Source organism: Capricornis sumatraensis, chromosome 16 (assembly GCF_032405125.1).
Source record: "Capricornis sumatraensis isolate serow.1 chromosome 16, serow.2, whole genome shotgun sequence".
Classification (NCBI taxonomy): Eukaryota; Metazoa; Chordata; class Mammalia; order Artiodactyla; family Bovidae; genus Capricornis; species Capricornis sumatraensis.
In genome coordinates, this window is record NC_091084.1 from 31,158,948 (window position 1) to 31,184,079 (window position 25,132).

The window sequence follows — 25,132 nt, forward strand, 5'->3', positions numbered from 1 at the left end:
AATTCCTCCTGACCAAGACAGTAAAGAAGAGTTGGATTTATGAAGCACAATTAAGTGAAAAGTCTGTGAGGCACCCCAATCTGAGCCTCTTCCCTCAAATGCTGGGTCTTGGCACATAAGATACAACAAGTTTGGGGTTTGTTTCCTTTTCTTTTTATTTAACAGAATAGCCTGAAAATTACTGTTGTGATCTGCTTCATGAAAGATGGTCAGAGTTAAAATGCTTTTATGATCCTCAAACGGTATGAAGAAAGAATAAGAGCCTTCCACTCTCAACACTGCTCCCCCACCCCCGGAAAGATCCTGGGGCTTCCTGATACCCATGGCACATGCTGAAGCCTGATAGTTTGACCTCTGTTAGCTATAGCAGGTAGCTGCAAAGAGCCAACCACCCCTTCTTGCTTCTAGTCCCGTTGGTTCCAGCCTCTAGCTGGCCGTGGGGAGGGTCCCCTGCTAGTGCTGGCCCTGTCAATGAGTGACCAAAGGTTCCTGCAGTTCAGCCTCCTGCTGTTCCTGGGTTAAACAGGGAGGGTGCACAGTAAAAGCACTGAGTCAGAACAAGATTTGTCCACCCAAAGAGGACAAACTATTTTCTGCTGTCCTCTGCTCACTGGAATGTCACAGCCTTGGGGGCTTTCTGCTTCGTATCCTTCAGGAAGGAAGAGTCTCAGGGGTCCCTCCAGTGCAGGTTTAAAAGGTCCAGTCTAGCTGAGTTCATATCCCTAGGTCCTCCATCAGTCTCCTGGGGCAAGAGCTGGCTTTACAAGGTAAGGATCGGCTGTCAGCTTGGATTTCGGGTGGTGGTTGAAAAGGAGAATGACTTTCTCCCAGGGTCAGTTGCCAGGCTTCTCTAAGATTTTCAGGTCCTCCCCACCCACTTCTTCCTTATTAAACCCTTACTCCTACGGAGACCCAAACTGCTACAGGATGCTGTGCTCAACCAGTTTGAGCACCAGTTTGCCTCCCAACTGTAATCCCAGGCGTTGTGGTGGGGGTGGAGTGACACGGGGGCAAGATGATAATTCCATTTGGTTTTCCTATGCTCTACAGTTTGCGTCGCATTTTACCATGCCTTTTTTATACGTATCTTTAGCAACGCCCCTATCTGGACGGTTATTAACTCCATTTACAGCTCATCCTGGCGGAGGGGCTTGAGTAGGATGAGGAGAAGGGGCGACAGAGGGTAGATAGGCCTGGATACCTTCAGCAGATATTCGGAGATGTTAAGAATATGTTGTACGGCTGCGACCATGAAGTTCACTAGGAGCTGATGGAGGATTCAGGCGTCTAAAGTGAAAAAAAAGAGTAGGGGGCGGACTAGAGAAAAAAGGGAAAACACCCTCAGAAGAGCCTTAAGGCCTAGGGGTGGAGGGTGGTCCAGGAGAGTCCGGAGGGGAGGGCGAGTGGGGCCAGGGGTGCGCACTCGGTGGTGGTGGTGGAGAGCCCAGCTGCAGAGATGAACAAAGCGCGCGCTGTGCAGGCGTGGGGGGAGGTGCTGCTATGGGAAAGGCTGGGTGGGGGGACCTTGGGCTCCGGTCCCACAAGGGCGTCTCCTCTGGCTGGCCAGGCGGACGGGACGGGGGAACGGGGGCGGGGACTAGCGGGGCGGGGGGTGGGTAGGAAGGCGGGACCCACTTGCTCTCCTCCTACTCAGCGGGTTTCCAGGGAAAAGCAAGAGTGTCCTTCGAAGCCTGGGGCCGCGGCTGCCGAGCTGGGCGAAAGACCCGGTGTGCCCCTCTCCCCTCGAGGTGAAGGCGCTCCCTCCCGCTACGCCTGCGGGTCCCGCTCGCTGCGCGGCTGGGACGGGATAAGAGGAAGTCCCGGGGACCTGGCGAGAGCCCTCAGACCAGCTCTGGGCTGGAAGATCCCGGAAGAAGCCTGTCGGGGAAGAGGGGCGCCGCAGGTGAGTGTGTAGGGACACGGGGTCTTTGTGCTGAGCGGGCTCCGCTGCTCTCCCGGGAGCGGCTTGCTCCTGCCCTCCCGAGCCGCTGCCGGCGCCGCCGCCAGAGGGAGCGCTTGCGCTCCGCCCCCCCACCCCCTCACCGCCGCCCGCCGCCCCGGGGGGAACGCGGATCCTTGTCCCAGGACTTTCCTGCGGGCGACTGGGCCACACTCGTGGGGTCTCGTCCGCCTGCTCCCCACACCTCCCTTCTCCCGCCGACAGAAGGACTGAGAGCCCTGCGCCAGGACAGCGGGGTCCCCTGGGGGCATCTCAGCTCCCGTCCCGGGCTGGGCCGCCTTGATGGGACAGGAAAGGGATGCGGAGTCGGGCTCGGAGGCAGTGCTGTCCGGAAGGGACCTCTGGGTGTGTTCAGGGGATGGGTGGCACATCTGGGGCCTCTTGGGCCCTGCCAGGGCCCCGCGTCTTTAGGGGTCCCGGAGGCTGGAGGGGGGACCGTGGGAGCCGTGAGTCTCTGGCCCTTGCCACGCCCGCATAGTCCAGATTCGAATCCCTTGCGGAGTTCCCCCGTACCCCGGCTGAGCCAGGTCATCCGGGCTCCTCGGGGAAGGGGAAGCGCGCGGGCGGGGGCGGTGGGGGACTGGGAGGGGCCGCGGGGTTGCCGAGGCTTCCACGGACGCTTCCGCCGAGGCGCGCGCGAGCGGAGACTGGGCCGGCGGGGGACCCAGGGCGCCGGGGCGGAGCTGCATTCTGGGCCCGTTAGCTCAGCCGTCCCGGAGGCTCCGGGGACTGACTCATCGGGCCGGTTACACACAAACACAACCTCCCCCACCACGTCAGGCATCCCACGCGCAGACACACTCAGCGCCCCACCCGGCATTACCCACGCACCCTTCCCACCGCGCACGCCACGCGGACACGCCCGTCTCTCCGCCGTGACACGTGTGGGGCCCAACACACACCTAGACCTCTACCCACTCCGTACGCACGCCAAGCACCCGCCGCCCTCGCAGGAAGCCCACATCCACACCTGCGGCCCCCGCGCCCACGCAGCCCGCGATTCACACACCCACCTGCCGCTCACGCCCATCACACACTCAGTCCGCACACACGAATGCTACGCGCGCGGCCCCCTCCCGCAGCCGCCCGCGGGGAGCCGGCGGTGTCTGGGGGCCGCGCCTTTCCCGGCCCGCGCAAACAAGCGGCCCCTTCTCCCGGCCCGGCCAAAGAAAGGCCGCTTGTCCGGCGTCAGCGGCGGGCGGGGCGGCGCAACACTGAGGCCTTGTCCCACCTGGCGGCCCTGGGGAGAGCGGCGAGGGGCAGCAGGGAGCCCTCCGTGCGGAGGCACCCCACCTCCACTCCGCACACAGATAAAATCACAGCCCCAAACTACACTCGCGCCTCGTCCCACCGCTTGCTCCAGCCCCGGCTGCCCGCCTACAGTCTCTGTCCAGAGCTGGGTCCCCAGGCCAGCCCTCCGGACTCCTTTCACTCCAGAGCCTCACCTCCCGTCCCCACGCCGGTCTCCTCCTCCAAGGCCCTGAGTACCTTCGACTGCTCCCCCGGACCGTCACCCCCTTACCTTGAGCACTCGTCTGTCCCCAGTCTCCCCCATCTCCTTCGTCCCCCAGTCGTTCTCCTTCCCGGTCCCTGTCTCTCCCCCGCTCCGCCTCCCCTGCGTCCCCTGGACTCCATCCTGCTTCCCACCTTCTTCCCCTCCTCCCCACCCTCTGCCCTCAGTCTTCTCTCCGCAGCCCTCCTTTTCCCTCACTCTTCAGTCTCCCTCTTTTATTTTTCTCTCCAAACCCTTAATCTTCCCTCCCGTCCCACCCCTCCGCAGACCCCCGATTTTCCATCTCCTAAAGTTCTCTGAGGGCTTCCCAGGTGGCGCTAGTGGTAAAGAACCTGCCTGCCAATTCAAGAGATGTAAGAGACGCGGGTTCGATCCCGGGTCGGGAAGATCCCCTGGAGGAAGAAATGGAAACCCACTCCAGTATTCTTGCCTGGAAAGTCCTGTAGACAGAGGAGCCTGACGGGCTACAGTCCATGGGATCGCAGAATCGGACACGACTGAGCGACTGTCAAGTTCTCTGCGTCCTTTCCCCTACGTCCGGCCCCTGCCCGGCTCCAGCTCCGCGCCCGCTGGGCTCCCGGCCTCAGTTTCCTTCCCTTCCCAGCCCCTTCCTCTGCCAGCGGCCCTTGCTCTAAGGCAGACGCGCGCCGAAAGGATCCCAACTCGGCTTCGCTCTTGGGCCGTGCGACGCCCGGGCTGCAGGGGACCGTTCTCGCTCCTGGGCCGGCCTCCGGCCTTTCTTCTGGGGCCCGATTTGGAGGCTGGACTTCCTCCAATCCCTGTTGGTTCTGGACCTTTCCAGTCGCTCGCCAGGGCCTCCCGCGCCCCTCGTTAAGGGACCGAGCGAGTCCTCTGAAGCGGTGACTCTGGGAGCCCCACGCGGTCAGAGAGCTGGGGTCCAGGTAGGGCAGGGGATCCCCGGTGGCCTGGATGCCCGGGCGTTCGTGCTGGGCCGGGAGGCCGCAGGGCCCGGCGCGGGGTCACCTGCCGGAGCCCCGGCCTCGTCTACAAGGGACTCTCTAGACACCCAGGCCTCTGCCACCTTGCGCCCCAGGAGGCGCTTGGACGTCTCAGCTCGCAGTGGGAGACCCCTACCAAGAGCCGGGGCTGACGGCGGCGCTTCCCCAGGCCCTCCTCCCAGAGAGCCGGACACGCACCGCAGGGGCCTTTTTTTGGCAGCGGGCGGGCGGGGTTTCCCAGGACAGCGGCGGAGGCCGGAGGGGTGAGTCGGCTGGGTATAATTACAGCCCCGGGGCAGTGGGCAGCCCGGTGGGAAGGAAGCAGGTCGGCCGCTGGGGCCGCTGGGGGGCGCCCCGGCGCAGCCTGCTTGGCTCTCCCCGCCGGGGAGCTGCGGAAAGAGAGGGCGCCCCCCGGTGGCGGCTCTCCGGGCCGCGGTGCAGCCCTTGGGTCAGAGCACCGGCCGCGGGCTGGAACGCCTTGGTCTGGTGTATCTCCACTCCACCTGGATTGAGTTTCGGACCTGAAGCCACGGCCTCGCGCCTCCCTGTCTCTACATCTTTTCTTATCTTCTCCGTCTCTCCCTACACCTCTCTCCTTATCTCTTCCTGTTCTTTCACCTTATTCTCTTCTCTCCTCTCCTCCAATCACTCTTTTCCCCCCATCAACCTCATTCCTTTACAGGCTTTATCGCCACTTGAAATCCTTGGTGTAAACAAATGAACACACTCATTGCTCCCTCACAGAGTGATGATGACAAACTTGACAGATGAAGAAACTGAAGCCCAGAAAAGTGAAGTGACTTAAGTTCAGGAAGCTCGTACTAGTAATTGGCATATTTACAGTGCTTTGCACTTCACAGAGTGTCATTTGATATAATACCTGAATCTCTAGGGCTTTCCTTGTGGCTCAGCTGATAAGGAATCCGCATGCGATGCTGGAGACCTGGGTTCCATCCCTGGGTCGGGAAGACCCCCTGGAGAAGGAAATGGCAACCCACCCCAGTACTCTTGCCTGGAAAATCCAGTGGATGGAGAAGCCTGGTAGGCTACAGTCTATGGGGTCGCAAAGAGTCGTGGGACACGACTGAGTGACCTCATTTCACTTCACTTCACCCACTCCAGTATTCTTGCCTGGAGAATTCCATTGACTGTATAGTCCATTGGGTTGCAAAGAGTCCAACAGGACTGAGCAGCTTTCACTTTCTGAATCTCTAAGACATTCATCTTAAAAAAAAACAACTAGTAGTTTTATTGAGGTATGATGTTCATACCATAAATTCACTTAAGTATACATTCAATGATTTTTAATGTATTTACAGATCTGGGCAAACCATCATCACAAGTTTTAGAACGTTTCTATCATGCCCCCCAAATCTGCCCATTTATAGCCCATTAGATGGTCCCTCTGACAGGTCTAATGGGTTCACCCATTCCACACCTGGCCCCAGGCAAGCAGTAATCCAGACAATCTTCTTTTTAAATATAAATCATTGTTCCAGTTTTATAGGGAACGAATTGACACTCAGAGAAGTTAAATAACATGTCCAAGGTCTCTCAGCTAATAAATAAGAAAGTCAAAATTAGAATTTAAGGCTCTTGCATCCCAGTCTAAAGCTCTTTCTGTTACCCAGTGATGCCTTTCCTTCACCATTGTTCACTGTTTTTTCTTACCCTCTCTTATATACACTTATATCCCTAACCCACTCTCTTGCCTCTCCTCCCTCAGAAAGCTGAAGGACTTCCCTGAGCTGAAAGAAGCAGTACAGCCATCTTTGTCCCTGGAAATTCCTCCCCCTGGCCAGATCTCCTGGGGAGGTGCCAGGCCGGCTTGAGCCTTGGTGTAGGTTAACGGCCTTTGCCTTCCCTCTTCCCAGGCAGACTTGGGGTGGGCCTCAGGCCCTGTTCCAGCTTCTCTTCCTCCAGCTTGGGTGGAAATGGTGACGGAGACGATGCAGTCCAGGTCCGGAAGGGTGGAAGCTGGGAGGGTAAAATTAGTAACGCTATTGCTAAGGCCTTTGGGCCCCACTGCCAGGGTCAGACACTCCTTGGAGTGCTGGCTCCTGCCCCCACTTCCTCTCCCAGTCTCTTAGAAGATGGCTGGAAGAGAAAGTGGAAGGGAATCCTGCCTTCCTGGGTCTCCCTCTCTCCCTTTGGTCACACTGTCTTCAGCTTCCCCAGTAACATTTCAGCAGTCAATAGGAAGTTTCTCACCTCAGTGAGCTCGCCAAGGGATGGGCACGTAGGCACATATTAGTACACAAAGCTCCTTCCTCACAGTTCTCAGGTACCAAAACTGTGATCCACGGAGGGGAAGGCTCTGGAGCTCTGGAGTCTATTTTACCTCTGGTTCTAAGGACCTCAGCTCCCTACAGTACCAAATTAGGTTGAGAACCCAAGAGTCCTATATTCTCAGTGTTAGTCACCACTGGGGGTTTTTATTTTTTATTTTTCCTGATTGTGGAGGGGGGTGGTTAAGATGCTTTCTGGGGAGGAGAGGATGCAGGAATTGAGACAGAGATGGCAGGAATCGTGGCATTTCCCCCTCATGTCTCCTTTAAGAAAACATCCTTCTGAGACCCCTGGGGAAAGAAAAGGGGAGAGGCTGTGGAAGAGAGTGACCACTCAGCCCTGCCACCTGCCTGGGGTCCCCTGTCTACCAGTGTCCCTGGAGGGGCCGTCTTGAGCTAGCTTTCCTCTCTAAGGTAGATTTTCCCCACCTTCTTGAGGCTTCAGATGCCCGAGGGTCCTCAACTGCCAAGGCCTGGGTCCCGGCTGTCAGAGGCAAGAGAGACCAGCATATGGTCTGGGCCCTATAGGACTTTTCAGGGGAGGGGTCAGGGCTGGTGTGGTGGGGTAGCATCCACACTGACCTGTGTTGTGGCTGAAGACGTGGCACTGCCCCCCTTCCCCCCTCCACGGCCCCCATCGACCTCCAAGCTCCTGAACTGCCTCCAGGTCTCCTCAGCAGGAGCTTGCTGCGAGCCACGGTGCCATTGCCCCCGCCCTGAGAACACTGCCACAGAACCCACTCCTTGCCCCTTTCTGCTCTGGCATCCCTGCCTCACCTGTTTTCTGCTGTGTCCACAGGAGCTCTGGGGCCCCAGGAACATGGACACTCTCAATAGGAACCAGGTGGGCCCTGGATGTAAGACCCCGGGCCTGGTGCAGGTGAGAAAGGTCGGGGCCATGGGGCAAGAGGGAGGTCTGGTGGGGACAGGTCAGCTCCTCTCCCTCCCTGTGGTCCCAGCTCAAGAATGAGAGCCACACTACCTCCATGCTCATTCCCAGGTCCCCACAGCTAAGTCTTTAGCTGAATTAGGTTAATTGGTTCACCCAGAAAATACCCTTTGAAAGTCAGGAAGTGGTTTACAGATTAACTTGGAGCTGTTTATCTGCTTCTGCCCTGCCCTCTCTTGTAATTCAGTTTAACAGGGGCAAGCCGTGGCCAAGTGGATTGCCATGGACAAGTCTACAGGGATAAGTCTTGATTGGTCCCCTCTATAGCAACCTCCCCCTCAACTCTTAGCAAGCACCTCCCAGTTCTCCTTACTTTCTCCTTGTTTCTGTCCTAATAGACAAAAGGGGCAGTTAAACCAAGACTTGAGATAAATCCAGTGGGACGAGTTAGTGGCCTAGATTCAGGTCTAATTACAATTTAACGGAATACTGCTCTGCACAAGATTTTGTGCTAAACCTTTCAATACCTACAGAGCCCTTTAGAGAGGCCAGGTGCTGGAGAGAGTGCTGATGTGACTGGGACTAGGGTGGTAAGGTGCCAGCCTGGACTCTCTCATGATGCTCATCCCCTACCTCCACCACCTGCAGAAAGGACCCTTGGACCTGATCGAAACAGGCAAAGGGCTGAAAGTGCAGACGGACAAACCCCATCTGGTGAGCCTGGGCAGCGGGCGGCTCAGCACAGCCATTACCCTTCTGCCACTGGAGGAAGGTGAGTCTGGGGTGCATCCCACTTGCCACCCCTCCATCCTTACAGACATTCCTGCTTGGAAATCCAGGCATGCGGGGGCCCCTCTTGCTACCTGCTGGCAGTGTTCACCTCCCCCAAATAGGAGGCCATGTCACAATGCCCACCCCACCCCACCCCCACCCCCTAGCTTGCTTCCCTTGTCTGTGCCTCCCCAGACTAATTCTGGCTCCATGACCAGGCTTAAAGATCAGCTTAGAAATCAGGAGGAGAGCCCTGAAATAGGAGAGCTCATGGCTCTTGGCAACCAGTGTGGCCAAGAAGAAAGGGGGCTTTGCTCCAGGGCCATGTCTAGCCAGGGAGAAGGTGCTGGTGGAGCTGGAGAGATGGGCAAGATGGGCATGGGGCAGACCTCCGAGTTAGGCCCTGGCACAGCCCCCTCCACCTTGCAGCTTCTGCCCTTCCTGTCTCCTCTCCTGGCTGCACTACATTCCCCACATTCTCCAAATACCAGTCCAGGAGCTCTCTCCCTCCAGGGGCCAGGAGAGAGGGTGTGTGAGGAGGGCAAGGGTTGCAGGTGGCAGAAGGAAGGGAGAGGAGTGGGGAGGGAGAGCTGGAAGAAAAGATGGGGGAGGATAGGGAAGGAGAGAAAGGTCCTGGGGAGGAGAGCCTGGAGGGACTGAGGGACTTCTGCATAAGAAGCTCCTACTAAGTTTGCGGATCCTCGGTGTCCTCTGGGCCTTCCTGTTTCTGGGGCCGAGAAGGGCTTATACCCCTCACTGTCTCCACCAGACTCAGGGGCCCCATGGGGCAGGCGGTGATTCTACCCAGAGTAGGAGGTGGCAGTCGAGTCCCACCGTGGCCCTCCCAGCCCCTCCCTGCCTCTGCAGCCTGGACCGGACTCTGACAGTTGCCTCCTGTCTTCAGGGAGGACCGTGATTGGCTCTGCAGCCAGGGACATCTCACTGCAGGGCCCAGGCCTGGCTCCAGAGCACTGCTACATCGAGAACCTGCGGGGCACCCTCACCCTCTACCCCTGCGGCAATGCCTGCACTATTGATGGGCTCCTGGTCCGGCAGCCCACTCGGCTCACTCAGGGTAAGGTCTGACAGCTCTGAAGCCAGGGAGCCTCTGTTTAAAAGCTTGTGCGTGACAGGTGCAGGGGAAGCCTGCTGTTTTGGTTGCCATGGTAACTGCCTGAGTGGCCAAGTTGGGGGTGGGGTGCTCAGGTGCATCTGGATCAGGTGCGTTTCAAAACCCCCACCAGCATCTAGACCGGCTTTTCTCTGGTCGTCCCACCCTACCTCTCACACCGTAGTGGGAAGAGAGAGAAGAGGTTCCACTGCCTGCTCTGGAGGACACGGGGAGCTGTGCAGCAGTTGCTGATGGTTGTTAGGCGAGAAGAGCTGGAGGAGCAACAAGGGGAACAACGGCATGGTTCCACAATGTCAAGAGGGAGGTGTTCTAAAAAGCCATTGAGGTTGGAAGAGCAGGACAATGGGGATGGGACAAGGGCAAAAAAATCCGAGGACATGCTCACTCCTATTAAAACACTGTTGACAACAGCATCTGGGTCAGGAATGTCTTTACCACCCTGTTTCCCAAAGGAACAGGTCTCTGTGTGGTATACAAGAGCTCTAAAAACTGGGCCTCCAGTTACTATGGTGACGAGGCAGGTAAGGAAGGGCTTGGCCCAGGTAGCACTCTGATAGACCAGGTGTATTTGCCCTGGGCATCAGTGTATACAGTGAAGCATCATATTAGGGGGATGTGAAAAGTGGGCTTGGGTGGCCATAAAGGACGGGAGCTTTGGGCTAAGCCTGGCTCTAAGTAGGAGGACCAATGTCCTGGCAGTGTTTTCTGGGGACTCTTACCTCTTACTGGGCTTCCCAGATGGCTCAATGGTAACGAATATCTGCCTGCCAATGCAAGAGACACTGGAGACGTGGGTTCCATCCCTGGGTCAGGAAGATCCCCTGGAGGAGGAAATGGCAGCCCATTCTAGTATTCTTGCCTGAGAAATCCCATGCATGGAGAAGCTTGCTGGGCTACAGTCCACAGGGTCGCAAAGAGTCATACATGTCTGAGCCACCAAGCACACTCACACCTCTTACTGGCAAGAAGCTCCTTGGTAGTGGAAATCCCACTCACTCCACTGTTTCCCTCTCTCCTACTCTTCACACCCCTTGGGGTCTCTTCCTTCAAGGCTGACCCAGAAGACCTGCCCTGGGGTGTGTGATATGAGGGGACAGCTGACTCCATCAGCAGCAGCAAACAGACCCTCGTCTCTTCCAGAGAGCCTGTTATCTCTCCCTCTTATCTGACTCCACCCCTCCCCCCCACAAACTGGCGCTTTGGCTGTGCTGCCATCTGGCTGCAGACTGTCCTCTTCCATTTCAAAGACAGCATCTTCCCCAAGATTTGGGTACATGAGAGTGAGACAGCAGAGCAGCAAGGAGAGGCAGGGGCAGAGTTCAGAGAAGGCTGGAGAAAGAGCCCACCCCCAAATCCCTCATGTTCCTGGGCAAGAACGCTCTGCCCTTGTGTGTTGTGAGCAGGGTGGAGGAACCCATGCTCTGCAGGTCTCTTCCGCCCAGTCTTTCCAGGGCAGCACTTAGCTTCGTGGGAAGAGGGAGGGCCTGGGCTGAGATGGAATTCTCAGGCATTTCCTGTGGCCCAAGTGACCCTCAACTCTTCCCCAGCCAGAAGCCCACCCTGCCAAGTATGTACCCTCCCACTCTCTCCTGACCCTAAACCCCCTTCCCTTTCCCTGCCTCCCACCCCATAGCCGCCTTGTCTAGGGTAGCCTGTCTCTGAAGCCTGGCAGCCTGGGGAGGGGTAGGCAGAGGCACAAAGGAACGGGTGTTCTTCTCCCCAGCACTACCCCTCCCCTGGGCTCCAGGAGCTGAGGGTTTCCTTGTCTCATCTCTGGAGCAAGGCACCAAGCCCAGCCCTGCCTGGCCCCACTCCGGACATTCTTGGGAGTGCGTTTCCCTGGAAACTGGGTGGCTCGGGGGTGCAAGTGCTATCTCTGTAACTGTGTAACTGGAGTGTGTTTATGTATCTCCGGATGTGTTTGTGACTCTGGATTTGTGTATCTCTGTGTTTGTGTCTTTCCCTGTGTTTATGGATCAGAGTGTTCAAGTGGGAGGCAGGGTAAACTCAGGGCTGGTGGTACCAAACTGTCCACGGGTGTGCTCCGTGAAGATAGGAGAACTCACTGACCACTGGCCTATCTGTGGGCATATGTGCAAGAGAACCATTTTCCCTGTCTTGTTCCCTGAGCCAGCCTTGGTCGGGGGGTGGGGGGCAGCCCTCTGAAAAACCAGAGGACTGCCCTAGAAATAACAAGGAGCCTCTCTGGCTGGGCCAACCCCTGGCTGCATCATTCTGGGCACTGTGCCCAGCCATAGGCAACTTGGAGAGGCACACGTCATAACGAGCAGGGTGGCAGTGACAGGCTCTTTGAGCAGGAATATGTCTGGGCCAGGGGCGGGGTGGGGGGGAAGCAGGCAGAAAACAGATGCCAACGCCAACTTGAGTGAAAGCTCTGGCCATGGGGCCCTGACAGGAGGGAACCAGGAAGATCCTGCTTCCAGTCTTGTCCCCAGGTACCTTGGGACATCCCAGGCGGCCCTCTCTCTACAGAGCTGGGAAGACGACCAAGGAAATGAGGAGGAATCTCAATCTGGGTCAAGGCTGCCCCACCCTGAGACCACAGTGCCAGACCACATGAAAGATCCGGGAGGGGACCCAGTAGGGAAGGACCCAGAAAGCCACGCAGCGTGGGGCCCAGGCTGTCTAGACAGAAGGTCCCCTACCCTCTCAGAGCCATTCACTGCCAACTCCTGCCTCTGAGCCTCCTCCGAGTCTCCTTCGCTCCCCAGGCCCCTTGCTGGTGGGTAGGGGCTTCTGGGAGCCAGGATTCCTGAGTAATACAGCTGCCTCCCTCTGGGATCCAGAACGATGAACCGCTTCCTCTTCCACCCAGCTGTCAGTTAGTCCTTCCGTGAAATAGGAGGGAAGCCTCCCACAGACTGTCCTCTGTGATGAGACTGATAAAGATCTCAACTAATAAAGCTCAAAGGAGGGAGAGAAAAAGCAAAAGCTCCTAGCTCCCCACTTCTGTGTGCCTGCCTCCTGCCCTGTTTCCCCCTGGCAGTGTCCTCTGTGTCTGTCTGGGTCTGTCCAGCTGGCCGTCACAGTTTCCAGACCGATGAATCACATTTCCTGAGGAGGTTTTTTTTAAGCCTCCCCCTATTTTGCATTTGACCCTATATGGTTTTCCTTTTTCCTTCAGAAGGGGAATGAACTGCCTGTGCACGTGAGTGTGTGCGTGCATGTGCGTGCATGCGTGCGTGAGTGTGCATGTAGTATGGCAGCGTGGGTAGGTGTTCAGCGAGGGTTGAAAAATTGTTTGATTGTTTCTCTAAGGACGTTGACTTTTTTTTAAGTTATGGAAGGAAATGGCTTTTTAAAAATATTTCTTTATTGGGACTTCCCTCGTAGTCTGGTGGCTAAAACTCTCTGCTCCCAGTGTAGGGGTCTGGGGTGTGATCCCTGGTCAGGGACCTAGATCTGGTGTGCTGCAACTAACACCTGGTGCAGTCAAACAAATAAAAGTATTTTTAAAATATTTATCTATGTGGCTACTCCAGGTTTTAGTTGCTGCATGTGGAATACAGTTCCCTGACCAGGGATTGACCCCAGGCAAGTCCCAGGAGGTGGACTTTTGATTTCAGAGTCTCTCCAAGACTGAGTGGAAGGGTATGCCTGAGTGAGTGTGGAACCAAGAGAAGGACTGGTGCCTGAGGGGTTGTGTGCTGCAGAATAAACGTGTATGAGACACATTAACTGGGGTGTTCTGTGTGATTCAGACAGAGCGTGCACAGTTGAGTGGTGTCTGGCTGAGCAGGTGTTGGTGTGTATTTGAGAGAAAATGTGTGGGGGTGTATGAGCTTTGAGTGTACAGAGGACATCTGAGAGAACACAGCATGTCCCTTAAGGTTCTGGTGTCCAGAGGCCAGGTCCTGGAATGTGAGGAATTTTCTGGGACTGAGGCTGGGTGGTGGTTACTTGCCTGGCCCAGAACCTCAGCATGGTCCCAGGGGCTCCAGGGGTGGGTGGCACTCTTTCCAGATGGATAGGTACCTCCTTGGGGTGGGTGAGCTCTTTGCACACTTGGTTGTGGCTGGGAAGGGGTGAGTTGGCTTCTGGAACCCAAGGAAATGGGCTGGCTTGGAAGAGGCAGTGCCTGGGTCCAGTTTGGGTCATTAGGTGAGGTGAACTGCTGACAGTGTGGGGAGTGGGGGTCGGGGATGGGAGTGGGGCAGAGGAAGAGGTGTATAGGGTAGAGACAGGAGCTAGACTCAAGACTGTTCCCAGAGCACAGCCTCGGCCTGAACTCCCACTTGTCACAGTGGCAGACTGAGGGCCAGAGCTGGACCCAGTGACCTGGCTGGATTCCTGGGACTTTCACTCTTCTCTCTAATATATTGTTGTTCAGTCGCTCAGTCGTGTCCGACCGTGACCCCTCGGTCTGCAGCACGCCAAAATTCCCTGTCCTTCACTATCTCCGGGAGTCTGCTCAAACTCATGTCCATCCAGTCGATGATGCCATCCAACCATCTCATACTCTGTCCCCTCCTTCTCCTCCTGCCCACAGCCTTTCCCAGCATCGGGGTCTTTTCCAGGGAGTCAGCTCTTCACATCAGGTGGCCAGAGTACTGGAGCTTCAGCATCAGTCCTGCCACTGAATATTCATTCATGGTTGATTTCCTTTGGGATTGACTGGCTTGAGACGTCTCTCTAATACGTGGAGCCGAGGCCAGCCTGCCCACGCTGACCTGGGGGCTGGCCTGGCCCCTTCCCGGCGCCTCGGGCTCTCAGTGAGACCCCCGCATCTCCTCACTTCTGCCTCCTGGCTCCTCACGCTCTGGCCTCTGGGTCTGTCCCTCCCCTTTCCTTCTCTCTGTCCTCTCTCGCGAACGCTCCCTCCCCGCCGCACTCCTGCCCCTGCCCCGGGCTGCGGGACCCCGGCGGGCTCCGCGGGCGCGTGCCCCGCCGCGCCCCGCCCCGCGCCCTCCATCCCGCTCCCCTCCGCGGCTCCATCACTTCCTCTTCCCCTCCTCCTCTCCTTTGTCCCTCCCTCCTGGCTCCCTTCCCCCGCCGCCGGTGGCCGGCCCGCCCCTCCCCGGGCATTGGTGGCTGCTCGCCGCCTCGCTGCCTCGCCGCTCCGAGCCGGCGGCCGGCGGCGGGAGGTCGGCCCGCCCCCTCAAAGGCCCGGGGCGGGCCGGGGACCTGCAGGGCCGGGGCTAGCGGGGGCGAGCCGTGCGGAGGTCCGAATTCGGTGGTGAGTCCTCAGCCCCCCGGCCGCCGCAGCCCCGGCAGCCCGGCGAGGAGCAGCTCGGGCGGGGAGGGGCGTCGAGGGGGTGGGGAGGCATGCCAGGAGGGGGATCGGGTCCCCAGCCCCACTTTGGGAGCCTGAGGCTGCGAGACTCGGGTGTGTGTGTGTGTGTGTGTGTGAGAGAGAGAGAGAGAGAGAGACAGAGAGAGACAGAGAGAGAGCGAGCCCTGAACATATCCAAGTGGGGCGTCTGGGATCGGGGCCACTCCTCAGCGGGGCAGGCTTCATCTTTCCCAACCCCGCGCTCGGTGGTCGCCTCCGTGGGACCTGCCTCTCCATGGGGTAGAGGGTTCCTGGTTAGGACTAGGGGAGCCTGTCTTACCACGAAGAGGGGTCTCTGATGGAAGGGGCCCAGGCCCTTTCTCTGGTCTTCCCCACACCCAGCCTCCTTTTGGCCAGTTCATTCTGTTTGTGTGGCCAGCAGGGCAGTTGACTGTCGCTCTGAGTGTGTGAGCCTGTCTGCTGTCTCTGAGTGCGTCTGTGTGTTTCTGAGTGTGTAGGTGTATTTGTGTGCAGGGTGCATCTCTCAGAGAAAGGACCCACCCTCTCCTTGGCCAGGTTTCTTCCCCTCTAGATGTGCAGCCCCTTTACCCACCTGGACGCAGCTGGGCCCTGAGCCCCTTTGCGGAGGGGGGACAGGAACGCAACTTTGCCTGGATGAGGAGGGCTTCTGGGGTTTCCTGTGTGGGCTGACCTTTGGCAGTGCAGGGCAGGAGTGAGCAGAGAGAAGGTTTCTTCCCAGAAACAGGCTGACCAGGCCCCTGGGGAAACGGGACAAGAGTAGGGGTAATGCCTGGGGCCCCTGAATGCAAATAGAAAGTTAATTTGGGCAGGAGCTGGGCTACCATCAGTCCTGCTGCCCTGCTGCCTGCTCTATTAATACAGATCCAGCTCTGCTGCCTGGCATCACCTATTTATAGCCCGGCAGGCAGCATGGCCACACCCCTTGTATAGAGGAGGGTGAGGGGCAGAGGAGAGACAGGGGACTCACAGCTAGAGGAGCCAGAGCTTAGGGTCCCTACCTGCCTACAGCCTCCTTGGGTGGGCCTGGCACTGATGGGCTGGAATCCACCCAGACTCCCCAGTCCTTCCCAGTCTGGACTGTGTGGTCAGGCTCCTGAGCTGCCCCACTCTGCCCCCACCCACCCCTAGTCAACCCAGGGTTGAGTGGGTCTGTCTAGACCCTGCGAACTCATCATTAATTAGCTTGTTAAATGGCTGGAAGGAGGGGGATGGGAATGGCAGGGTTCTGTCTGAAACAGCTGTGGTTGTAATTAGGTGGACGGTGTGGCTGGCTAATATTTATTCCGGTTATAATTACTCTGTGATCAGCTCCTCTGATTGGTGGCTTGGCAGGGAAGGCTCCCTCCTTTCCTAACCACCCATCAGCCTTTAGAATTGTTTGTGCCCGCCCGCCTGGGAGGGCCTGTGGGTATACCAGTGAAGTGGGCGGTTTTGTCTACCATGTTATCTGCTGTGGGCTTCTCAGCCTGCTAGACCCCCATCCATGGCAATACCTAGGATCCCCCTGACAGACTGCTGAGCTTCTCAGTGTGGGAGCCCGCCAAGGTACCCCACATGGCCCGGGATGCCCCATGCCCCAGTGGCCTGCCTGAGTTGAACTGTCTCAGGGTCCAGGAATGTAGAATTCCCTGCCAGTCTTAGCTCAGACTGGCATGAAGCTTGGGGTGCCAAGTGGCAGCAGATTGTAGACAGGAGCCTGGGGCCAGGGGCCAAGGATGTGGACAGATTGGAAGGGTGGGTGGTAGAGAGCTCCAGGTCTCTGGCTTCTCCCAACAGAGCATCTTAGGCAGAAGCGCTCCAGCCCCTGGTGTGGCGGGAAGAGGAACTCTGCCAGACAGGGTTAGGTGCTGTGGGCACACCTGTTGCCATGCATGCTCCCAGTGCCCCTGGCTATGTTTTCTGACTCCCCTATGCCCTCCCCCTTCCACGCACTCGCACTTCCTGGGCAGGACTGGGCTTGTGTCTACTGCCTGGGAATGTGCTTGGCTGAGGCTGGGCCCATTGGCCTAGGCTTGGCTACACTGCAGGAGAGTCCACGGAGCTGGACAATGTCAGGCCGCAGAATGCTTCGACAGAGGGAGAGAGGGTAGCAGTCTCTCTCGATGGTCAGAAAGGGTGGCCGGTGCATCTGACGGATCCATGGTGTGTTTCCCCATTTCCTATCTCAGAGTTTGTTTGTGATCCTAGAAGTTGCCGCCTCTTGAACTGACCCTTCCACCCAAGTGGCAGATAGATGGATCATGAGTCCATGTTGGGTGGGGGCATGTGAGGGTCTGTGTTCTCTGGAGAACCTTCTCCATTGACAGAGCACTGACATACACTGTCTCTTAACTCTGCAAGTCAGTGGTATTGTTCTCATTTTTCTGCTGAGAGAATTAGACTCAGGGAGGTGAAGTGACCTTCCCCAAAGATCTCACAGGTGGTAATGAAGAAAATTTAGGACTGGGACTTAGAAGCCAGTGCTCTTTCCATTCGGCTGTGTGCTGTGGAGCCAGGCTGGGGCCTCAGACACGGGCTGAGTCAGGGGTGGACCATGTGGCCGCTGGGAGTGCAGGTGGGGATGGCTCTTCGGAGCCTGGGTGAGCCTGCAGGTGCTGTGGGCTAAAGGCTGCCTCAGCCCTGCCCTGCCCCTCTGAGCGTGTGCTCTCTCTGCAGGCTGCATGTTGTGCCTGGGTCAGTCCACCTTCCTCCGCTTTAATCACCCAGCTGAAGCCAAGTGGATGAAGAGCATGATCCCGGCAGGGGGCCGGGCCCCTGGCCCCCCCTACGGTCCTGGCCCAGGTAGGTATCCAGTTGGGGCAGGTGGCTGGTTTGGTGGCACCCTGTGGACAGTCCTCCCCCTTGCCCACTCCAGCCACACTTGTAGTGTCGGGGCGAGACAATAGCCATGATCTGGGCTTCCTGCCACCTGCCATGGGCCGCTGCGGGAGAGTGCCAGGCAGTCTGGCCACGGGGAGAGATCCAAGAAGTTCTGCTTGGCTGGAACTGAGGAGAATCATGTGCCTGAGGGATGGGGGGGGGGGCCTCTGCCAGCCTGTGTCCCACTGCCCTGGACGGTGTCACCTCAGTGTCTGGGACCCTAACCCTCATATGTCACCACCAGGGATCCTCACCCTTGAGGGCGGCCTGAGGGGGCAGAAGGAAGCATCAGACTGAGATGCTGTAAGCTCTGGGGGGGGGTTTCCCACCTGCTTGTGATCGTATCTTTGGGCTCTGCCCCACCCCCAGGCCATGCCATGCCATGCCAGCTGATGACTCAGTGGAGCAGCTGCACTTTGTGTGTGAATTATTGATCCCTAGAGGAGAGTTGGTGATTGTCCCAAGGAACCAGCACAGCCCCCCACTCAGCCCAGCTGCCTTGGGGGTGGGGTGCAGACCAGAAGGCTGCCCATAGGCCTGCCACCCCAGACTTTGCACAGGCATTCAGATGGCTGTGGGGTGACAGGGATCATCGTGGTGCTGGGACAGGTGGGCATGTGTGTTAGGGACATCTAGTGGGCTGGCATCAGTGGTTTCAGTGGATTGCCTGGGGGTATGAGGAAAGATGGGTGGTCACTGGGATCACCAGTATCCATGGCAACTCCTCTTCCTTGGTCCCACACAGCCCCCATAATTTTGGACCAGACTCAGGCTTGCGGAGGCTTTCCCTTCTCCTCTGCCTCCTGTATACTAGGCCCTTGGGGGCTCAGAAGCTTGGGTTCCCAGTCCACTCCCTGGGTGGCTTTACCTTACTTTAGATTGTCATGCCACTCCCTCAGCTGTTTGGGGCAGTGGTTCCAGAGACTCCTGGTTGGTTGACGAGGGCTGGGGCAGGGCAAAAGCAGGCTCTTGCTGGTGTGGCTTAATGGTCTAATTGGAGGCCCTGAGCTGCATCTAGTTGCTGGCCAGCCTGGCTTCCAGGAACTGGCCTTCAGGGCCAGGCCCCTCCCTTGCCTCTGATTGGATAAAGTGCTGCCGCACATACCGTCACCCAGTCCTGGAGGCTGTGTGTGTGTGTGTGTGTGTGTGTTTTCCTGGGTCTCCACTGCGTGTTGGGAGGCGCTAATGTCCTAATAAACGGGGACCCCCTGGAACTTCTGGCCCGCTCCCTAGCATGCCCCGCTGCTCTTTGCAGAATGCGTGCCTGCCTTTCTGAGGGAGAGGTCAAGGAGGCTGGGGAAACCAAGACGGGGAGGAACCTAAAAGTGCCTGGCACTGTTGCCAGCTCTGTCCTAAGTCATAAAATGTTAGAGCCGGAAGAGCCCTCTTCTTTTAGAGAAGGCAGAACCAAGGGCAGGCGATTTGGGGAAGGTGGTGCAGGGGCTGCTCTTCCAGGGCCTTCGGGCTGCTCTTCCAGGGCCTTGGCAGTCCCGTCCTGCTCGCAGGAGGTGGGGGGCGCTGGCTCTTTTGTATATAAAGCTCCCTAGGGCCCAGGAGGTGAAGATGGGGCCTGAGGCTGTTTGCATTCCCTTCACAGAATCAGAAAGCCTGGTGAATGGGAACCACACCCCACAGCATGCAACCCGGGGACCCTCTGCCTGTGGCAGCCACAGTTCCCTGGTGAGCTCTATTGAGAAGGACTTGCAGGAAATCATGGACTCACTGGTGCTAGAGGAGCCTGGAGCTGCTGGCAAGAAGCCTGCCGCAACGTCCCCACTCTCACCAATGGCCAATGGCGGGCGCTACCTGCTGTCCCCCCCAACCAGCCCGGGTGCCATGTCTGTGGGCTCCAGCTATGAGAACACTTCTCCGGCCTTCTCTCCACTCTCCTCGCCAGCCAGTAGTGGGAGCTGTGCCAGCCACTCACCGAGTGGGCAGGAACCAGCACCTTCCCTGCCCCCGCTGGTGCCCGCCCGGTCCTCCAGCTACCATCTGGCCCTGCAGCCCCCGCAGTCCCGACCGAGCGGCGCTCGCCCCTCTGAGAGCCCTCGGCTGGGCAGGAAGGGGGGTCACGAGAGGCCTCCCAGCCCTGGTCTCCGAGGTCTGCTGACAGACAGTCCTGCAGCCACTGTTCTGGCCGAAGCCCGCAGAGCCACAGAGAGCCCACAGCCGGGTGGGCAGCTGCCCGTGGTGGCGATCAGCCTGAGTGAATACCCGGCTTCAGGTGCCCGGGGCCCGCCCACCAGCATTCCTGGCAGCCCCAAGTTCCAGCCGCCAGTCCCTGCTCCCCGAAACAAGATTGGCACGCTCCAGGACCGCCCTCCCAGCCCTTTCCGGGAGCTGCCAGGCGCTGAGCGGGTATTGACCACCAGCCCCTCACGCCAGCTGGTGGGCCGAACATTTTCGGATGGCTCAGCCACACGCACCCTGCAGCCTCCAGAGAGCCCCCGCCTAGGCCGGCGGGGCCTGGACAGCATGAGAGAACTGCCTCCCTTGAGCCCATCTTTGTCCCGCAGGGCTCTCTCCCCTGTGCCCCCCCGGACCGCCCCAGATCCCAAACTAACCAGGGAAGTGGCAGAGAGCCCCCGCCCCCGGCGCTGGGCAGCCCACGGGGCTTCACCAGAGGACTTCTCCCTGACGCTGGGGGCCCGGGGCCGTAGGACACGGAGCCCCTCGCCCACACTCGGAGAGTCCCTAGCACCCCGCAAGGGCAGCTTCAGCGGCAGGCTGAGCCCGGCTTACAGTCTGGGCTCCTTGACTGGGGCTTCACCCCGCCAGAGCCCCCGAGCCCAGAGGAAGCTCTCCAGCGGGGACCTGCGCGTGCCTGTCACCCGGGAGCGGAAAAACAGCATCACGGAGATCAGTGACAATGAGGATGACCTCCTGGAGTACCATCGGCGGCAGCGCCAAGAGCGGCTTCGGGAGCAGGAGATGGAGAGGCTGGTGAGCGCGTGCCAGGGAGGCTGTAGGCATCACGACAGGGGCTCTGCCAGAGTGTGGGCGGGCCGGCTGGCAAGGAGGGAGGGGCATGTGGACAGAGCCTGGGCTTCCCAGGCTTCTCCACTTCCAGGATACAGCGCAGTGACCTGGATGCCAAAGCTTTGGTCCCCTGAACTTCCTTTGAAGTCTCTAAGGCCTTACTTCAAATGCATGCTAACTTTTCATTTATTCTGTAACACAGTGTTTGTTTTCATGTATAAGTTAACGTTTCATGTGATTTATTGGAATACAGGGAAGCTCTAGGAAAACACACCATGTTTAGGATGAAGCTTTGTACCTCTCAGTTTGAGAACGCAGGGTTTAATGATTAGAAGTTTGAGTCCAGAGAGGGGAGTAGATTTGTTCAAGGTCACACAGCACATCCTGGCAGAACTGGACTTGGAACCCATACCTCCTGTCTTTCTCTCCTGTCTTCTCCAGGCTTTTCTTTAAAAAAGCCTCTGGTCCTTCTTTCTTGCTTCCCTTTGTTGTTGTGGTCATTTTGTCGCTCAGTTGTGTCCAACTCTTTATGACCCCATGGACTGTAGCCTGCCAGACTACCTGTCTGTGGAATTTTCCAGGCAAAAATACTGGAGTGGGCTGCCATTTGTTTCTCTTTGGCCTCTCTCAGTGGGTGGGAGCTGCTCACCTTGGCCTATGCAGGATCTGGAGATGGGGGGAGAAGCAGAAAACACGATAGGCAGCCCTGGCTGATCCGTGGCCAGTCTGTGTGATAGTAATTGTGTGTGTGTGTGTGTGTGTGTGTGTGTGTGCGCGCACACATGCATGCATGGGTGTATTTGGGGGCTGGGTGTGGCTCTGGGCAGCTGTCCTGGAGATGGCATCTGAGCTGGCTGGGGGCTGGGATTCCCCAGATAGCACAGGGAGCATGGGGGCTCTGGCTGTCGTCTGTACCCTGGAGCAGATGCACAGGGAAATAGCTCCTGCCCTCTCTCCCTTGTGAGCAGGAGGGCAGGGTCCCTGGGGCCCTGGGACCCAAGGATTGGTTTAAGGAGGAGAGTCAGAACAGAGGAGGTTTGTCTGGAGCCCTTTTGGAAGAAAGAGGCTGGGACAGCTTTGGGTGAGGTGAGGGTGTGGGACGGTGTGTGTGTTGGGGGGGTGGCGTCGGGGAAGGATGAGGCAGGGCCCCCCAGTCTCTTCCATGGCCGTATCTTCTATGTTTTGGCCTTGGCCTAGACGAGAATGCTAGACCCGCCCTGGGGTCTCATCCTGGAAGGGGGACAATGAGCCTGGCGCAGGCAGTGGTGGGCCCAGCCTCCTTCAACTCCACTCAGCCTTCCCGCCACCGCGCCACCCCACCCCCAGGTGCCTCACCAGCCCTGACCTGCCCCACCTGCCACTTTAAATCTGGAGGCTGCCTGCCCTGCTCCTCCCACCCCAACCAGGCTGCTTATCTGTGTCCTGGGGCAGGGGCGGGGGCGCTGGCCCAGCCTCCTGGGTGCTGAGACTCGGTTCCTGGTTTTCGTGCCATGGAACTGGGCAAGCAGCAGGAGGGAAGCTGGGTAAGTGTCTCAGGGGGTCCTGACCAAACCGTGGTGAGAGACACCAGAGGTGGTGGGATGCCAGGGAGTCAAGGGAGCCTGGGGGAGGCGCCAAGTCTGGGGTGTAATGAGTGGGAGACGGGGCGTGCCTGTACTGTCCCGTCTTCACCTCCAAGGGCCCTGGGAGGTGTCTGGGTGGGCTTTGTACAGGGACGGGGCAGATGGAGTGGCTGGGCCAGGGACCCGGGCAGCAGCCCCCCGTGCTGGCAGGGAGCCGAGAGCTGCCAGGAGGTGGCGGGGAGCTGAGACGGGAGTAGGGCCGCGGCAGGGTGTGCGTGCACTGAGCGCCTCGCTGTGTGCACCGTGCCAGGCCCCTGTGGGCCCCCGCGTCTGCGTTCCAGCCGCATCTGTGTGGGCGCCCACCTGTCTGTGTGCTAGCCTGTGCTTATCCATGTGAGTGTGTGCCAGTGTGCGTCCGTGCGTGTCAGGGCTGGTGTCTCTGTGTGCGCCTGCCTGTTGCTGCAGGCCGGGGCTCATGCTGTGTCCTTGTGTGTCAGTGCTGCTGTGCTGGGGTGTCTCTGTGGGTCCCGGTGTCTTTGGATCAACGTGTATCCGTGTCAGCACGAACACCTGAAGTGTTTGTCTGTTTTCTCACCATGGTCTTTAGTGAGAACGTGCTCACCAGCGTGCGCTCCTGAGTGTGTCCCTGTAAACCCACCTTGGGGCAGAATGAGAAGGGAGACAGGAAGGCAGGAGCTGCTGGTCACCTGGGCAGGGGGCACACAGCCTGGTTCCCCTCGCCTGCCTCGGGGGCACCCGCCCTCCCTCCATCAGCCTCCCCAGACGTTGGGGCCAGGTCTCTCCTGATTTGATTCTGAGTCTGAGCTCCTAGCAACCGCATCCAAGCTCCTGACAAGATGCCGAGCTTGGTTCTGGGCAGCCTCCTGGCCCCAGGACCGTCCGCTCATGCCCTGCTCTGTCTGCCCTCCCAGGAACGCCAGCGCCTGGAGACCATCCTGAACCTGTGCGCCGAGTACAGCCGGGCTGACGGGGGACCTGAGGCTGGGGAGCTGCCCAGCATAGGGGAGGCGGCCGCAGCCTTGGCCCTGGCCGGCCGGAGGCCCTCACGAGGCCTCGCGGTGGGCACTGGGGCCCTGGGGCGCGGCAGCGAGGAGCCTGGAGGCGCCGCCCAGCGCCTGTGGGAGAGTGTGGAGCGCTCGGACGAGGAGAATCTCAAGGAGGAGTGCAGCAGCACTGAGAGCACCCAGCAGGAGGTGGGACCCAGCGGGGGGCTGGAGCGCCTGGTCTGTAGCTGGGGGCTGGGGGCCGAGGAGGCAGGCACGCGGTGGGTACTAAGGCCCTGCGAGGGGGCAGTAGCGGAAGTCGGGGACACCCAGGGCTGCAAGGTGTAGAAATGAGGAGGCAAGGAAGAGTGGCAGGTGCTGATGAGTCTCCCAAGCCATAAATAGGCTTTATGACCTACCTTTCCTCGGGCCCCACCCAGGCCTGGCTCTCAGTGTTGAGTCGTTATTCGCTGTAGCCGAGCCGTGTTGCTCTCCTTCTAGGGAGGGGAATTTCCTCCTCTCAGTCCAGCTGCTCCTTCTCAGTGTCCTGAGACACAGCGATCCATTTTCTTAGTCTCGTCCTGGGAGGCTCTAGGCTCCCCCAAGCTGACGGCCCCCCTCCCCTTCAGCACGAGGATGCCCCCGGCGCCAAGCTCCAGGGAGAGGTGCTGGCCCTGGAAGAGGAGCGGGCTCAGGTGCTGGGGCGAGTAGAGCAGCTCAAAGTCCGGGTGAAGGAGCTGGAGCAGCAGCTGCAGGAGTCGGCCCGAGAGGTGAGAGCAAGGGCCCTGGGCGGGACTCCTCCCAGGCTCGGTGATCACCCCAAGCATGGCCTGAGCTGCCCTGAGTGGCCTTGACATGGACCCTGCTGTGGCCTGCAGGCTGAAATGGAGCGGGCGCTGCTGCAGGGGGAGAGGGAGGCCGAGCGGGCGCTGCTGCAGAAAGAGCAGAAGGCGGTGGACCAGCTGCAGGAGAAGCTGGTGACCTTGGAGACGAGCATCCAGAAGGAGAGGGACAAGGTAACCCACAACCTGGCCTGGCTCCATGCCGGGCGCCAGCGGCCTGGGAGAGGAGGAGAGGGGCTCTTTACCCCTTACCTCATTGTCCATCCCACAGGGGCAGGGGGCCTTGTCTTCAGTGGAAAGTACCAGCGTGGAGGGTGCTGCCAGGGTCTGGGCTGGTGTCTGGGGTCTCCTCTGCCTGGGTTTCTGTTCTCCCTCTGGGTGCCTGGGTGCCTGCCGTTCTGGGCCCTCCGTGCCCCTTCTTGGAAGTGTCGAAGCCCCTTGGGTGGTGAGCACTGCTCAGGGGACCGGTGCTGGGGAGTGATTCAGGTCCAGTCCCCACATTGGAGGACATCCCCTCCAAGCAGGGCTCTGGGACTCAGGACGTGAACTTTGGGAGAGGGCCCTCGAGTCTCTGCTTCCCCTGAGCCTTCAGGATCTGCAGCCTCCCATCCCAGGGGGTCCCAGCTCCTGACCCTGCCCCTTTCAGATTTCCTGCCAGCCTGCAGGGGCCGCTCCATCCCACAGGGGCCGTGCCAGCCACTCCCAAGATGTCCAACAACGTGCCAAAAGCTCCGAAGTGGAGAGGGGCCACCACTTTCTGGACTTGACAGTATTTTTCCAAGAATTAATTTTCCTTCTGGATTTTTTGGAGAGTGTCTTCCTCCTGCCCCTCAATTTTGAAGCTCTTAAAAATTCGTTGACCCTCCCATCCTTTTTTAATTTTTTTATTTTTTGAGCTTTGGCTCTGGCCCCCAAAACCACACTCCCAAATTCTGTGCCAAATTAACTCCATGCTTACCAACCAGGCCTGCACTAACGCCCTCTCTAATCACTGTCCTGGGCTCTCCGCATGCCCCTAACTGCCAGTGCCACCCACCCAGGCAGGGCTGAGCCGTGCCTGCTTTTGCACTAACTCCATGGGCACCTGTGTGCCCTTGGC

At 58.8% G+C, this 25,132-nt stretch overlaps 1 protein-coding gene across 5 annotated transcripts in view; it reads left to right on the forward strand.

Annotated features, from left to right (window-relative positions):
* Positions 1-7,515: 7,515 nt before the first annotated feature.
* Positions 7,516-25,132, forward strand: part of PHLDB1 (pleckstrin homology like domain family B member 1) — a 43,211-nt gene continuing 25,594 nt past the window's right edge. For all 5 annotated transcript variants that reach the window (XM_068988325.1, XM_068988326.1, XM_068988327.1 and 2 more), the window contains exons 1-8: positions 7,516-7,600; positions 8,258-8,381; positions 9,285-9,455; positions 17,443-17,568; positions 19,244-20,589; positions 23,120-23,401; positions 23,821-23,961; positions 24,070-24,207. In XM_068988325.1, the coding sequence (XP_068844426.1) occupies positions 7,541-7,600; positions 8,258-8,381; positions 9,285-9,455; positions 17,443-17,568; positions 19,244-20,589; positions 23,120-23,401; positions 23,821-23,961; positions 24,070-24,207 (2,388 nt within the window). In that variant the 5' untranslated portion in view covers positions 7,516-7,540. The remainder of the gene's footprint in view (positions 7,601-8,257; positions 8,382-9,284; positions 9,456-17,442; positions 17,569-19,243; positions 20,590-23,119; positions 23,402-23,820; positions 23,962-24,069; positions 24,208-25,132) is intronic.